Source organism: Haemaphysalis longicornis, unplaced genomic scaffold (genome assembly GCF_048455015.1).
Source record: "Haemaphysalis longicornis isolate Haplotype H1 unplaced genomic scaffold, Haemaphysalis longicornis Haplotype H1 scaffold_2, whole genome shotgun sequence".
Lineage (NCBI taxonomy): Eukaryota > Metazoa > Arthropoda > Arachnida > Ixodida > Ixodidae > Haemaphysalis > Haemaphysalis longicornis.
The window spans coordinates 55,003,354-55,018,007 of record NW_027526295.1 but is presented as its reverse complement, the minus strand read 5'-3'; the positions used below and the strand labels follow the sequence as shown (position 1 = coordinate 55,018,007).

General features: G+C 44.0%; 1 protein-coding gene across 1 annotated transcript; it reads left to right on the top strand.

The window, feature by feature from the left end:
- The first annotated feature begins 474 nt into the window (after window positions 1–474).
- LOC144167118 (uncharacterized) lies at window positions 475–12,612 on the top strand. The gene is made up of 9 exons (XM_077696493.1): window positions 475–748; window positions 1,701–1,813; window positions 3,120–3,347; window positions 3,407–3,491; window positions 5,301–5,450; window positions 10,108–10,320; window positions 10,429–10,603; window positions 11,009–11,082; window positions 11,852–12,612. The coding sequence occupies exons 1-9, from the start codon at window positions 611–613 to the stop codon at window positions 12,119–12,121; spliced, it is 1,446 nt and encodes a 481-aa protein (XP_077552619.1). The 5' UTR covers window positions 475–610; the 3' UTR covers window positions 12,122–12,612.
- Window positions 12,613–14,654: the final 2,042 nt, after the last annotated feature.

Here is a 14,654-nt window from a genome sequence, read left to right as displayed (position 1 = left end):
TTGCAGCAACTGCAAGCAGCCGCAGTTGCTGAACGTATCCATACACACAGGCATAGATCGTTCCAAATATATTTTTGATGTATGGACCTAATTTTGCAAAATAAAAACGCTGTTTTATCGCAAAGTGAGGCTAATTCGAGAACACAACTTATCTTTTTTACTTTTTACAATAAAACTAGGTGGCACTGACTAACAAACTGCTTCAGAACGTTGTCGCCTTTGTATAACTGCCTGTCAAATGAGATAAAAATGACAAAACAGTCTTTCTTGTCCTTTCCTGCCCTTTCTCACGCACTAAACAGTGCTCGTTAGGCAGCGTCGCGTTGCGGATATTACAAGAAACAATTTGCAATAGTGATGTACGGTGGCGGATTGTTTGTTTTTGCGCGCCACGGCGCGGATGGACGGCAAAACTAGGCGGCAAAACTTTCTGATCGCCTTCGGAAACTTGACAAGCAATGATATCTCGATGGCGCTGCATGTCGGCACTTCTACCTACCTGCTTCTACGGCGGGTTCTTTCCGTGTGTGTTTGTTTTGCAAACGACGTTCGAAGTGGTTAGTTTTATATTAAGTCAAGTTTGGCACGAAAGGCTGACTGCCAGTGCAGGATGGAGGACGTGTGCCTGGTTTTTTTCAAAGACCGAAAAAAAGTTGTCCAAATCGGTGGCGAACGCCGAAAAGAAGATTTGATTGCCGCTCTGCGGGGTACCGACTTTGAAGATGCCACCAAAGGCGCGCGCATTGAGGTAAGTCGCTGTGTTTCCTATATGCTCAAGTTGGTGTTGGGCGGGTAGTGAGAATTCTCTGAAGTGTGTGGCAAGTTTACTGCTGAGTTCTACGGCATAGTGTGATGGCTTAAAAAGTCATAGCTGAGCCGCATTCCGCACGTGGCGCGGACACCACGTGTGTTCGCACTTTTCCGGCGTCTTGACAACAGTGTTTACTGAACTCGCACAATCCATCGCCTCACAATCTGCCTTAGTCGACGTGAAACGACCGCTCAAACATGGCCTGGGCGCTTGTAAAGTGTACAAATGTCTGCTAGCTATGACTGTCGGCACCGTAAAGGAATATGCTAGCCTTAGCAATCCTCGTCCAAAGTGCTTGGCACTTTTCAACGAGGATATGTCGTATGACCCGTGCTCGGAGTTGATAGTCGAATATGACGCATGAACTTGTTAGATCTCTTCCAGCGAACTTAGAGCGCTTTCCTATGCTGGTGTATTTATTTTTGAGTATGACAGTAAGATTGCGATCAAGCGTTCCGTCCAGAGGAAGCACAACTCGCGTTAAAATCAGTCTTTCTTGATTCTTACCTAACCGGCCGAACCGCTTCCGCTTACTGGCTAGCCAGGGTCACTGTTAATTATTAATCACTGGTAATAATTACCGGAGGTCGAGCGTAACTAGCGATGGCTACGTCGCTAGCGGTTCGGCCGGTTGAGTAAAAATCAAGACAGCGTGAATTGTAAACAAAACGCTAACCTCGACCACAAAAAAAAAAAAAAAAAGGGAGAATAGAATTCGTGACTACAACTTTCGTAGTTGTCTGATCGGCTGGTTTCAATTTACGGAACGCTACACGCTTCTTTTTTGTGTGTGCACATTCCTGCGTAACATTGCTGTTTCGCACTCTCAAACAACTTAGCTATAAATGCTTGTTTGACGGCATATTCGGCTGTTTTCCATTACTTTCAGCTGTACAATACCCGCTTTGAAACCTTCGTGGATTGTCCAGAAAGTCACGTGTTCGCTGACGGCGACAAAATTAGGCTCGTGACCGAAGAAGTCAACATCCCCATACTGTCATGGTAAGAGACCAACCAGCCTTTGCTTAGAGGTTATTAAGTGCTGAACAACTTCTAGCTTTGACAGAAAGATGAAATGTCGTAGCTATTTTGGTCTGATCTGGATACAAATTATGCTTTGAAATTTTTTTTCCCATGAAACTCATCGCAGATCTTGAGAAAAATGTCCGTCCAAAGGTAGCGTCTAACAATGTGTGAAAGTAGCATGTGGAATGAGGAAGCCCACGCCCTCACGTCCAGTATTGCAATATTGCAATTGATTAGCCACTCAGCCACCATATCATGTAGTGGTTTTAAAGCAGTAAGGGTTTGGAAGTTGGTTGGTAGTACTGTGTGTTGAAAAAGTGCTACAAAGGGCACTATATGACAGCCTCAAGTGGCAGTCAGCATGAGAGCTAGCGGTTTTAAAGCAGTAAGGCTGCTGAAGCTGTAGTTCATCTCACAATCTGCATGCAGCAGGGCTGAAGCTTCACAGCTTAGCAAGGTGGTTCCATCTGCCCGGCAGTGGGGGGGAAGTGTCCTTCAGCCGCTCTCCATAGAATGACGCGGGGAGTTAGATGTGTTCATGAGGGGCTTTGTGATGAGCCGCGTAGTACCCACACCGCTGCACGCAGCTTGGGAAATAAATTGTAGGTGGGAAGACTGCATGGACAAAGAAAACTACAGAGGGACACAGACAGGAGCAGGCCGCTTTTCTTGTGGAGGCGAAAAGCAAAGACGCCCGTGTGTACGAGGTTTCGGCGCACGTTAGCGATCCCCAGGGAGTCAAAATTAATAAGGTGCACCTCATCGCCTGCGTTCTGTCGGTGCGTTAAACCCTGCGATCAACGAACTTGCGGGGAACCCAATTTGTTCATTAGCTGAGAAAACTCGTAAGATCTAGTTTCATTAAATCAAGTTTTGACAGCAGTCCCAAATACAGTATAGCCCACTTACAGCAAACTAGCGAACCTGGTTTTAACGCAATCCCAGCTGTAACAATCTTCGATTCCCATTACCCTTTGTTCACACATTTTATGTTCAGATGTAGCGAATAATGCATAAAACGAACTGATTTCCATTTCCCGGTGTGCTCTTCATGAGTGGGCTGAACTGTAGTTCTTTTCATCATGTTTACCTTTGTTCTTGTCCCTTGCTTCAATATGCAAATTGTGTAATTGCACACAATTCCATAACTACATCTTCCCATTCCTGTTGCACAAGTGCTTGTGTAATATACACTTCATTATCTAGGTGGTGGACGTTTGCTGGTATGTTTGCATGCAAACATGGTTGTCATTGTGTGGACTTGTATTGTTTGAATTTTCAGCACACCAGACAATACGAGCGATTCAGATGAAGCTTTGCCACAAGCTGCCCTGCAAGCTGCAGGCTCATCCCAAGCTGCACCAACCTGTTTTGCATTGGACTACCAGCTGCCACCTGTGCCATTTGACATTAAAGCCGACATCGATAATGCTCGGTTTGGAGAGTTGCCGAAGAAAACAAAGTCTCGCATTGTTTCATGGATTGCAACAGACCTGCGTACTAGAAGCTTGTGAGTACCAGCATGCGAGTGCGCAGCAGTCCCAGTGTTTACAACTAATATTCTCGCAGGTATCCAGACAAGCTGTACGAGATGGCCGCACGAGCCCTGGTTTTTACATACCCAGTTCTCAGGGACACCATCGGCACAGGCTATGTAAGTACGGAAATGTTAGTTATAAAACAGAGTTAACTTGCACACCCACTGGTATTCGAAAGCAAGGGTTCCACCGCGTTCATTCGTTTTAACTTTTTAATACTTATCACGAAATTATGCTGCAGTCGTATTGTGAAATTAGTTGGTACTGAGGTGTAGTGATCATGATAGTCTCCCTGAATCGGTGGGCATTTTGAAATTGTCATGCTGACATCTGAAACTTATCATTTCGGCTGATTTTGTGTTAACCGCTGCCATGGTGTCATGATGGCTAAGGTGTTATGCAGCCGAGGCCAAGGACGCTGGTTCAACCTGTGTTGTTTTTCAATGCGAAAAAATGTAAACACCCCTGTGCCGACATTTCAGCCTCGTCTTGGAGATCCTGTGGTGGTCAAAATTATTCAGAGCCTTGGTGCGGCTCACAACCCAGATGTAGCTTCTGTGCATGAAACCCCCAAGAATTTTAAAACTACTTTTCTGGCACAGAAAATTCTATGATGGGTTGTTTTTTTTTCACAAGCATTCCACACCTAAACCTAAAAGCAAATTGAAGGGCTACACCTTTACAAAATTTGTTGTGCTTTACTTAGGGTGACCATACTCCTGGGGGGTAGAAAGACAAAGGGTTAGGATTGGAAGAAAACATTTGATTGTGAGAACTGCTCTTGTTTAAAACGCTACACTTTGGCATGAGTCCTCACTCTTGCTGAGGGAAAATTCCTATTCAGACTTCAAAAACGCGCATTTATTTTGAAAGTCCTGCTTCGGGTCTTTTGCTGGTTTATTTTGGCGGATTTAATTTGCAGGACTTTAACCCGCCAGGCTTAGTTGTAAAATTATCCGCAGTTGTACAGAAAATTCAGCCACACAAGTAACATTGCACGCAATGTTGATAGCAGGTCCACGTAGAGTTCACTGTGAAAAAAAAAAGGCCCCCCAGTAGAGCTGTGGTTCCAGGAAAACAGACAGTTCCGCGACGCGAGAAATCCCAGTGCAGCGTACAATCCCTGTTACCTCTTGCACTGATCTTTGATACCTAAACACCCGAAGAATTCCAATCTTCTGGTATCTATTCGATGTTTTGCTTGACAATAGTCCACTAATGGAATAATGTCCCTTCAATTTGGTTCAGCAAAAAGTTCGAAGCGTCCCTCGGTAAGAATAGATGTAACTTTCACTTTAGGTAAGTGTAAAATTTTTAAGGTAATAGTTATAAAATATACTTGTATTAAGTCGGCACACTTTTGGTTTTATCAACTTGCTTGGCGCTAATTTTGGAAACTATGCAGTCCGGCAAATATGGGCCATGGTTGTTTACTGGGGCAAAAAGACGGGACGAACGCCAGAAGCGGTCCTGCAAAGCGGGACGTCTAGTAACCTTCGCTTGACTACTTTATAAGAATCGTCAGAGTAGAATACAAACTTGGTCTAGTTGGTACTTTATGACAAGGGAAACTACTCTCTTTTGTTCAATGTTTTCTACGTAGCCTTCCTTGTTGTAAGGTAGGCAGAGTAGAAGGGGGAGAGGGGCTATAAATCTGGTTTTGCATCTGTTTGAAGGCTCTTGTGTCTATTTGGCTTAAGATGTGGGGCACAAGAAAAGGCACTTGTGTGCATTACTCTAGGTTGAAGTTATTTTATCATCCTCTGCTGTAGGGTGCCTGGATTTCTTTAAATTTGCCTTATATAGTCTCAAATTTGTTTTTTTATTATTAAAATGTAGATGTGATAACCATTTTCCAATTAACATTCTTACCTAGCATTAAGTACAATTGCAAGTTCTTGTGTTATGTGACTATTTATTTACAGGACTCCTGGAAAGTCCAGTTCCAGTACAAGATGGGAAACATACGGAAAGACATGGGCACCATCCCTGCCGTACAAGCAGCCAGGGAAAAGTTTGGCCGCAAAAGAAGTGCTCCAGAAAGCAGCAGTCAAACTAAAAAGCAGTGTCGCTTGGTAAGTCAAATGTTTGTTTGTATTATTAAATTGCAATGCATAGTGAGCTAGATATGACTAAGAAGGGTGGCGAGGTGGGCTAGTTGGTTCATTGGGACCACATCGAACAAGCTGTGCAAAAGGGACGGGACAAAAAGAATGAATTACAGCGCTGAACTCTCAACTAAATTTATTTAAAAAAACACTCGTATATATGCACTGCACTCTGGAGGGCCACGTGGCTTCATATCTTGTAATCCGCGATTGCATCATAAGTAAAGCATTGTCAGACTACACGTGCCAACTACCTCACAATGCGCACCGCGACCAGACAGCAAGACAAACTCTCACTATCACGTTGGCAAACGTGATTACAACACTGACAAAAAGCACGCGCCAAGGCCAGCAGTAGTGCGCGTCGCGTCTAGTCAAGAACACAAATTCACTATAAGCTACAGACACAGAAAGAACGCTGATGCACTAGTCTCTATTTTTTTCCTAATGTGATGCACTTCTAGAATTTCCCGTACACATTGATCCTTGTGTTCAGCAATTACCACAGTGTCTTGCTTGAAAGACAGGGACACCCCCACACTTCGCCCAATGCTGAGCAACATGGGAATACTTGTCCCCTTGCCACGTGCGCTTGTGCTCCAAGAGTCTCAGGTTTAGGCCGCGGCCCATTTGCCCGATATACACTTTTCGGTAGCACGAAAGTGGTACCAAACACGCTACTGCAGCGCTGCAAGGAATGAATGGCGACACGTGTTTGATCTTGCACAGTGTATGCTTGGCGGCTCCTGATATCTTCTTGTCAACGGTGTTGTACACTCGACTTAATTTGTTTGGTGTAGAGAACAATATGTTTACTCAAGATATCAGGTATCAGGATATCAAGAAGATATCAGGAGCCGCCAAGCATACACTGTGCAAGATCAAACACGTGTCGCCATTCATTCCTTGCAGCGCTGCAGTAGCGTGTTTGGTACCACTTTCGTGCTACCGAAAAGTGTATATCGGGCAAATGGGCCGCGGCCTAAACCTGAGACTCTTGGAGCACAAGCGCACGTGGCAAGGGGACAAGTATTCCCATGTTGCTCAGCATTGGGCGAAGTGTGGGGGTGTCCCTGTCTTTCAAGCAAGACACTGTGGTAATTGCTGAACACAAGGATCAATGTGTACGGGAAATTCTAGAAGTGCATCACATTAGGAAAAAAATAGAGACTAGTGCATCAGCGTTCTTTCTGTGTCTGTAGCTTATAGTGAATTTGTGTTCTTGACTAGACGCGACGCGCACTACTGCTGGCCTTGGCGCGTGCTTTTTGTCAGTGTTGTAATCACGTTTGCCAACGTGATAGTGAGAGTTTGTCTTGCTGTCTGGTCGCGGTGCGCATTGTGAGGTAGTTGGCACGTGTAGTCTGACAATGCTTTACTTATGATGCAATCGCGGATTACAAGATATGAAGCCACGTGGCCCTCCAGAGTGCAGTATAGTATGTGTGTTGGTTTTTTTTTTTTTCAATAAAATTTTGTTGAGAGTTCAGCGCTGCGTCGTCGTTTATTCTTCTTTTGTCCCATCCCTTATGCGCTGCTTTTTCAAGATGCGATATGATTCAACGTAATTGTGTATGCTAAAAGCTTAATTCAAACTCTGAGGGGACCATAAAATTGCTCTAAAGAAGCCACTTCTGGACTTATTATTGCGAATTAGGCGCTACTACATGTTTTTGGCAGGTTTGCGACAAATCTGTGGCAGAAGCAGTGGCGCCGGCGGTGCGGCGCCCACTGCAGAAGCAAAATAAGCTGTCGCAGCAGCATAGCCTGCACTGCGCTGTTTTTCTTTTTGTTTCGTTGTTTTTCATGTGTAGTTAATTTGATTTTGTTTGGATCTGCAACACATTGTAATCACACTGGGCTGACTACTTCTGCAAGGAGCGATGGAAACCAGGGACTCCCAGTTCAAATTAACCGTTCTGGATACCACCTCGTTCGAATTATCGGGTCCCGCATTGAAATATACAGGCTGTGCTGGGACCAGGGCATCAGTTTAAATTAGGAGTTCCAATTAATGAGCTTTTTTCTGTAAAAGTAAAACAAAGGTGTTAGTTTGAAAGTACTATTGAACAGTGTAGAAACTTAAGCAGGACATAGCAGGAGTATAAAAAAGGGATGATAATTTGTTTCTTTAAATGTCAGCTCTTATGACACCTCTGACTGATCTTACCGTGATCTTACAAACACATGGGGCACTGTAGAAGCAAGGGGTTGAATTTTCAGTTGAGGCCATGGTCTTACAATTGGAGTGAAAAAATTGGCCGCGTATCTGCCCCTTTCATTGCAAATGTCGACAAAAGTTATCGACTTTTGCCAAGTAAATACCTCCCTTTGCTTTCCCGCTCACCTGTCATGTTGTTCATCTTGCGTCGCGCTCCTCCCAAGGTAAAGACGCCAAAGGTTTGCTTAAATCATTTTAAATTTACCGCGTTCCACTGGTCCAGGCCAGGTGCCTCAATATGGCAGCGCTGCCGTATGGCGGAGATGCGCGTGTAGTGAGGCACCCTACTTCAGTGTTTATAGAACAGCGTTTCCCTAGTCCACGTGCGTTCCAAGCAGAACGCGGAACCTACCTAGTGGAACCTTTCGTAACTTTTGCCGCTTGATTTCTTAAAATGGTGCAAGACACTATAGTGGCGTGGGCGACAACAGGCGACGGCAGAGTGAATTTTTTTTCTGCAGTTGGTGAAGTATTTAATTTCGTGAAAATCGAGCATGTATGACTTTTTATAAAGGAACACTGCAAATATCACTTCTGTATTGATTTGTTGTCTTATATGTGCGTAATGTTTTGTTCTTCAACAATGTTGACAAGTATGAACATTACACTGGACTTAGATGGGTAGATTTAGCTGTGACTCGCAGGCATTGTTTTACTTTGGCCGCGTGGCTGAATCAAGTCACAGACAGACAGACCAAAATTTCTTTAAGTAGCCCAAGAAAGACTATCGTCTAAAAAAATTCGGGAAAGCTTCCACTCAAGTACAAGACTTGAATGGCGAAGCTGTAGTAGCGGACCATTGCCAAACACATAGTTCAGTCTTGGAATCATTGTTTATTTGCATAATTGCGGTGCTAGTAATCCCTGCCGCATGCATCGAAGAGGTTGTCGTAGTCTTCGCAGTGGATGCAAAGTCATCCTCAGCATTGTAGGCGTCCACCAGCTCTTCGTTATTGACTTGAGGCAGTGGAGGCGGGATCTAGAAATTGTCTCTGGAAGGATTGGCACTCGTAGCCATGTCTCCAATTATCCATAATGGCTTCTGAGAAATGCGGCAGCGGCAGTGACCTTTCCCAAGCAGGGGATGTTTTTATTTTAAGCATTAGCCGTGAAGGTGTTTTTCTTTTTTCCTTTTTTTTTTTTTTTTTTGATGTGCGGTACTTTTTGACAATAGTCCAGTAGGTTTTTTTTTTTCTTTCCCCGCTAAAGCCACTGTGCGAGCCAAGTAGCCGGGAGGGACACATGTCTGAGGTCACCGTGGGGCACACACTTGTGAGGGCTCGGAATTTTTTTGATAGTTTTTCTTGCAACAGTAAACTTGCGGCTTGTGCAACAGCTCTGCTGTTAAAACACATACATGCCTGTATGCTAAGATTTTAGTGCTTGTTAACGGAGTCCTGACTCTAGGTTTCTGTGTTGCATTTTTTTTTTTTTTCGCTGTTGTGGGTGCCTGCCCCCCACTAATCATAGGATGGTTCTTAGACAACCGTTCGCAGCGTAAACAATTCTTTATAGCCTTTTTTTTGTCAGTTTAGGTTTTGACAAAACGAACACTGAGGCGGCTTATGATGACACCACTCTTGTCGCACCACAGCTGATCTGGGTGTGTGTGTGTGTGTGTGTACATACATGTATGTACGTGTGTGTACATGTACACACACGTGTGTTCAGACTTGTGTGTCCACACGAGTGTCCAGACTGGGTGTGGCGGCATGACGTCAGGCCTGAAAACCGGGACATGGTACACACATTGGAGCAGCGCGCTCCAACCGTAGCCAGCATGTTGGCCCAGTCAGGGGGGCCCTCACTTTAGCAGTTAGGGACCATGAGAAGCAGATGGCATCATGCTCATGCCAGTTGCAAAAGGGTATTATTCAATATGAGCTTTCCCGTGCATGCAAAGATTAAAATGAATTTAAGATATGTTATACTGAACGGTTATGGTTGAAACGCATTTAATGCACTTGCAATTTTTTGTGATTTTCATCATCAGTCTTCTTAAAACCTCAGAAGTAAAAAGCGCGAAAGCTGACATCTATAAAGCACACACTTATTAATGGTTTCCAAAGTCTTCATTTGGGGTCAGCATGAGTAGCACTGATACTGTACCAGCCTATGCTAAGTAGTAAGTAAATGTAGTTAGCAAGGTCATTTTTTTTTAATGTTTGTGCTTTGTTTGCAGAACTTGTACTGGCTCTCTTAACCTTTGTTTTGCAGTTTTGGTGGTCAAAATTAATCCAAGCTTGTCAAATGATACTGACTGATAAACCTGTGTCTTTCTGCAATGCTTCAGGCAATATGTCTACTTTCATAGCTCTCCTATTGAGAAAACTTTTGTATCGCAGTGCAAAGGAATTTTGTGCGGTGTTTTTAACCTTCTATTGACGCGTGATTGCTTGGCAGATCTCGGATGAGGTGAACACTGAAAGCCTGGAGTCCCTAAACGGGCATATTTGTGCCATGCAAGCCGAGGTCAAGAGAAGGACCCCGGATATCAAAAAGCTGTCCGACTCGATGAAAAAAACAAGGCCTGCTCGTCGCAAGTGGATAAACGAATGCGCTCCAACAACAGCTGCAATTCTCCAGAAGTACCCGGCTCTGACTCTTGGGGAAATGGTGATGTACTCGGTTTACTGTTTGTACTGCGTTAAGCCGCAGATTTTTAGTGTACTGGCGTAACAACATACAGTTTGCCATAACTATTTCTGATTCCTTTTTTTCTAGCTCCACCAAGAATTCCAAGAAATCACAAATGTGGATTTGGATTCTGCCTTCCTTGATTTTGTAAACACGCATGGAAAGAGCTGCCTCCACCTCTGCAAGCGCATGAAGTCGGCACGAGAAGCAGTTGTGAGACTGGAGGCCGAGCTGGACACACTTGATGGAAATGAGAAAAAATGTAGGTGGTAGGAAGCTTCAACGCTATGGCCATTTTGGGGAGCAAAACAAGATTTCAATGTTTTTCTGGCTACGCTAGCCTATTGTCCCTTCTGTGTATGCAGGACCTTTATATTTTTCTGTCTCTCTCTACTTTATCATTTCACTCCCTCTCTACTGTCCTTCCCCCACACTGGGTTATATGCAGGTGAGCTCCCTGTTGAGCTCAAAAATATCCCCAGTTCCTTTCCTTTTCTTTTCCCACAAACCACAACTAGGGGGAATGGGACTGCGTGCTCTGCTGAATTATAGCTTCAGGGAATACTGGAGACGTGAGAACTTATTTCATGAAGATGCATCAAAAAAATACCTAGCTCGTTTTCTATTTCTGCTTGGCACGGTATGTAATGCAGTTACTAACTTCCAGATCGTTTTGCCGTCGGTGTCATCGAGCTGCTCCCCCGGCTCGTCAAGGAGCGGCCCCACTTTCTGGACGGACCTGTAAGTAATATTCTAAGTGCGGAGCACTTTAGGGGCCCGGCTTGTCGTCATAGCTCATCCGTGGTGACACTACCTAGCCACCGCAGTAAGGCTGCGTCGTGGACCCAGCCTTCCGGCCAAAAAATAAGGACACTTGTGAACAAAAGGCTAATATAAGCAGTACCGTTCGAAACTCCTGGAATTTCTGGCACTTGTCGTACATGTCCCCATTATTTAGTGCAAAGAAAACTGCAGGCGCAGTTGAGGCCAAGTATTTGTAAATAACCTGCAGTCCCCGCATCCATTTAGTTAAGAATGCTCGTTGAGTTGGTTTTTACGACAGTAAGTGGAAAAAAAAGTGGCCACCGCCACCGAAAAAAAACGATGCTTTCAAAATAGTTGAGCAAGGCTTTAGCATGTGCTAGATGAAATGAAGCGGAAAAGAAACAGTACTCCCACTCATGCAGTTGAAGGCAGAAAAAGAAACAAAAGATAAACAAAAGAATGCAAGCTGTTCCAAGAGAAGTTACGCAAGCACTGCCACGTCTGGGAAATTTGAATTGCATTGAACAATCCTCTGTTTAATTTATCGAGACAGGAGAGAGACGGAGAGGGAAGAGCATGAGGGGTGGGAGCAAAAAGCGAAAAAATGGCACCACAACCCCTATGGTGAATCACTGCTCTGCCCTTTTCATAGCTTTCACGTGAAGTTGAACTGCTTTAATTTTTTTTTTGCTTTGATTTTTGTTTGTACGTGTTTATTGTCATCCCTTGAAACTGCCTGTTACAGGATGTCTACCCATCGCTCCTCCTGGGTGGCCAAAAGCCAGAAATGGCAAGGACGATTTGGGCAGCCTTCGAAGACTTCCAAGTGGAAGCCCTCGACATGACGGGGGCCCTCGTCCACCTCGTGGAAGTATACTGGGTGTTCAATGTGAAGTACAGCCCAAAAAACCAGAATTTTTTTGCACTTTTGGAGCATTTCTTCAAGTTGAAGAGTTCCAAGGCATTGACTCCATTGGTAATCAGTGCAATCTCTTCCATGGAGAAGCTCGCCTGAGCGTGTACATTCATGTAAATAAAGTTTGAATGAAGCATCCTAAAACCTGTCTTTTCATTTTAGGAGGGTTGTATACGCCACAATGTAGCTTAGAAAAAAAGTAGCAAGTTGCTAATACCTAAAAAGATATACCTTTTTAGGTATTTTTTATATTTAGAAAAATATTGCTACTGCATGCCTGTATGCATGCATTCACCTCTGAGCTAGTAAATACCGTCACTCGGACGTAGTGGGAGCAACTACATGGCTAGTAAATTAACTAAGTGTGGGAAGTACTATCACTAGCTTAAGGTCGTGCTTATCACTAGGTTATGCATGGTTAGTTAGTAAATGCATGTAGCTCAGGAGGGTGCTATTGCTAGGACTTTACTAGTTAAGGTAGTGGTGCTTACTGCCTGCTTTAGTTAGTAGCCATTACTAGTACTACATTTACTAACTCCAGTTACTAAGTACCTAGTGTATACTGGGACAAGTAACTTGTTAGTATTCTGTTAGTGAATGCGCCTACCTTTTTTTTAAGAGTGAACGAGTGAAAGTCAGCGCCCGCACGCATATGGGCTAACCCCACCCAGCACAAAATGTTGGACCTTCAGACCTAAAATTCCGCTTAGCAGTCCTATTTTGTCATGTATATAAATCTGCCTGCGCGTCTCGCCTCCCGTGTTTTTAGGTGCGTAGTACCTTAGCTCCGCAAAATGTTCGTCCGCGTCCGTGCGCATACATTTACAATCGCAAAAATCCCAGACGCAACGGTAAGATTTAAGCCTGTGTATGACAGACCAGGCAGAGTTAGTGTCAAGCGTCTTACTCATTGCGCAGCGACGGTGAGTTAGTACTCTAGAGTCAAACGGCTTACTGCCTCACCTGGAATGGTGCGGAGTACCCTAGTACCTCCCAGTGTCTGTCTGCGTTCATCCGTGCGAACACCACCATCAAGCGAAATTCTATTGGAGCCGTGAGTTGCAGCATCATTTAGGAATAATCGAGGTGCAACTCACGGCTCAAACCCAATGACGATTGGGGCGCATATCGAATGTCTCTCGGAGCGCAACTCGGATGTCATTTCGAGTCCCCTTACTCCGCTCCCTCGCCATTATCCACGAAGTAGAGACGCTGCCATTTTTTTCTCCTTTCTCTCTAACCTCCCACCGCCCATTCTCCTTCCACCAAAGGTGTGCGTGAAACAAACGAGGTTTCTTTTAAATTTAGTTTTAGTTTTGTATAGTGTTACCTTTCTTTTCCAATAATCACCTTTCTTTATGACCACTCATGCCGCTGGTACTCTTCTGCCACTGGAGCTCTGCTAAATCCAGTAATAAATACAGTCGAGGTTTTTTCAAGCCAGTTCAATCTTCCGGAGTTCGCAAATGTCGTGCCATCTGTGCCGACACCGCAAAGCCTTTTCGGTAACCAAGCACTTCCAGTTGTAGCTGGCTGTTTATTATTTATTGCTCCCGCTCTTTTCTCCCCCTCGTACCTGTCACACTCTTCCCATACCCTCTCGAAATTTACATTATAAATACAGTGGAAGCTCTTTCACGTGAAATCAAGTTTTTTTGTCTTTGCATAGCTAGAGTGGCATCATTTGGGACTGTACCCTGCGTCTTCATTAACCACAAGCCTTCCGGAGGAGAAAACGGTAGTTGCTATTACTGCGTACTATTCTTTGCTGAGCACACCCAAAGCCAGGACCGTGTAACGCCCTGACTTACCGCAAAAATGAACATTTTGCGCAAGTAGCCCCCTGAAGTGTTCGGAATCGAAAATCGGAAATAGAGATAATTTGTAGTAAAACATTTTTAAAAACCCAAAAACATAAAAAATAGAACAATAAAATTTTCCCAAGAAATTATCTTGATAAATAAGAAATACTCGTTTTATACATCTCCCCCCACAACCGAAAAATGAACAAAGAAAGTCCGCAGAAAACGCCCAAACACGAAAAAAAATACGCAACATGGTGAACCGCGTAACACCCAGCATTTCCACAAAAATGCTGATTTCGCCGAAGTTTCACAATTAGCTCATTTTGGAAATGATACAGGGACGTAAGTGGTCCACGAGCTGTGGCTAAAGCAATAAAGCAAACTCATTTGTCCCCTAACGAGGCCAGCACACGGGGTGAATACACGGGAAGCACGGCTGCGTGAATACAAATATTTTCAGACATGTACAGAACTTAGTAGAAGCAGTATCAAGAGACACACGACCGTTTAAATGATAAAGATATCATAACAAATAAAAAGTGAAGAAAAGAACACCACACATCTCAGGCATAAAGTCCGCCGCGAGAAAGAAAATAGAAATATATGCGTTATGCAGAAACTGCGTAGGACAATTTTATGACAAATTCAGAGCAGTACTTCCATAAGGTAAATTACACCTTTACTGGTTTTAATTCCGCAAACAGAGATAATTTGTGGGAGATAATTTTGAAAAACCAAGAAATAAGAAAAAAGACAAAATACAATATTCACGAAAATTGTCTGACAAAATAAAAAATATGCATCTTGTACATCTTCAGCCAGAAACC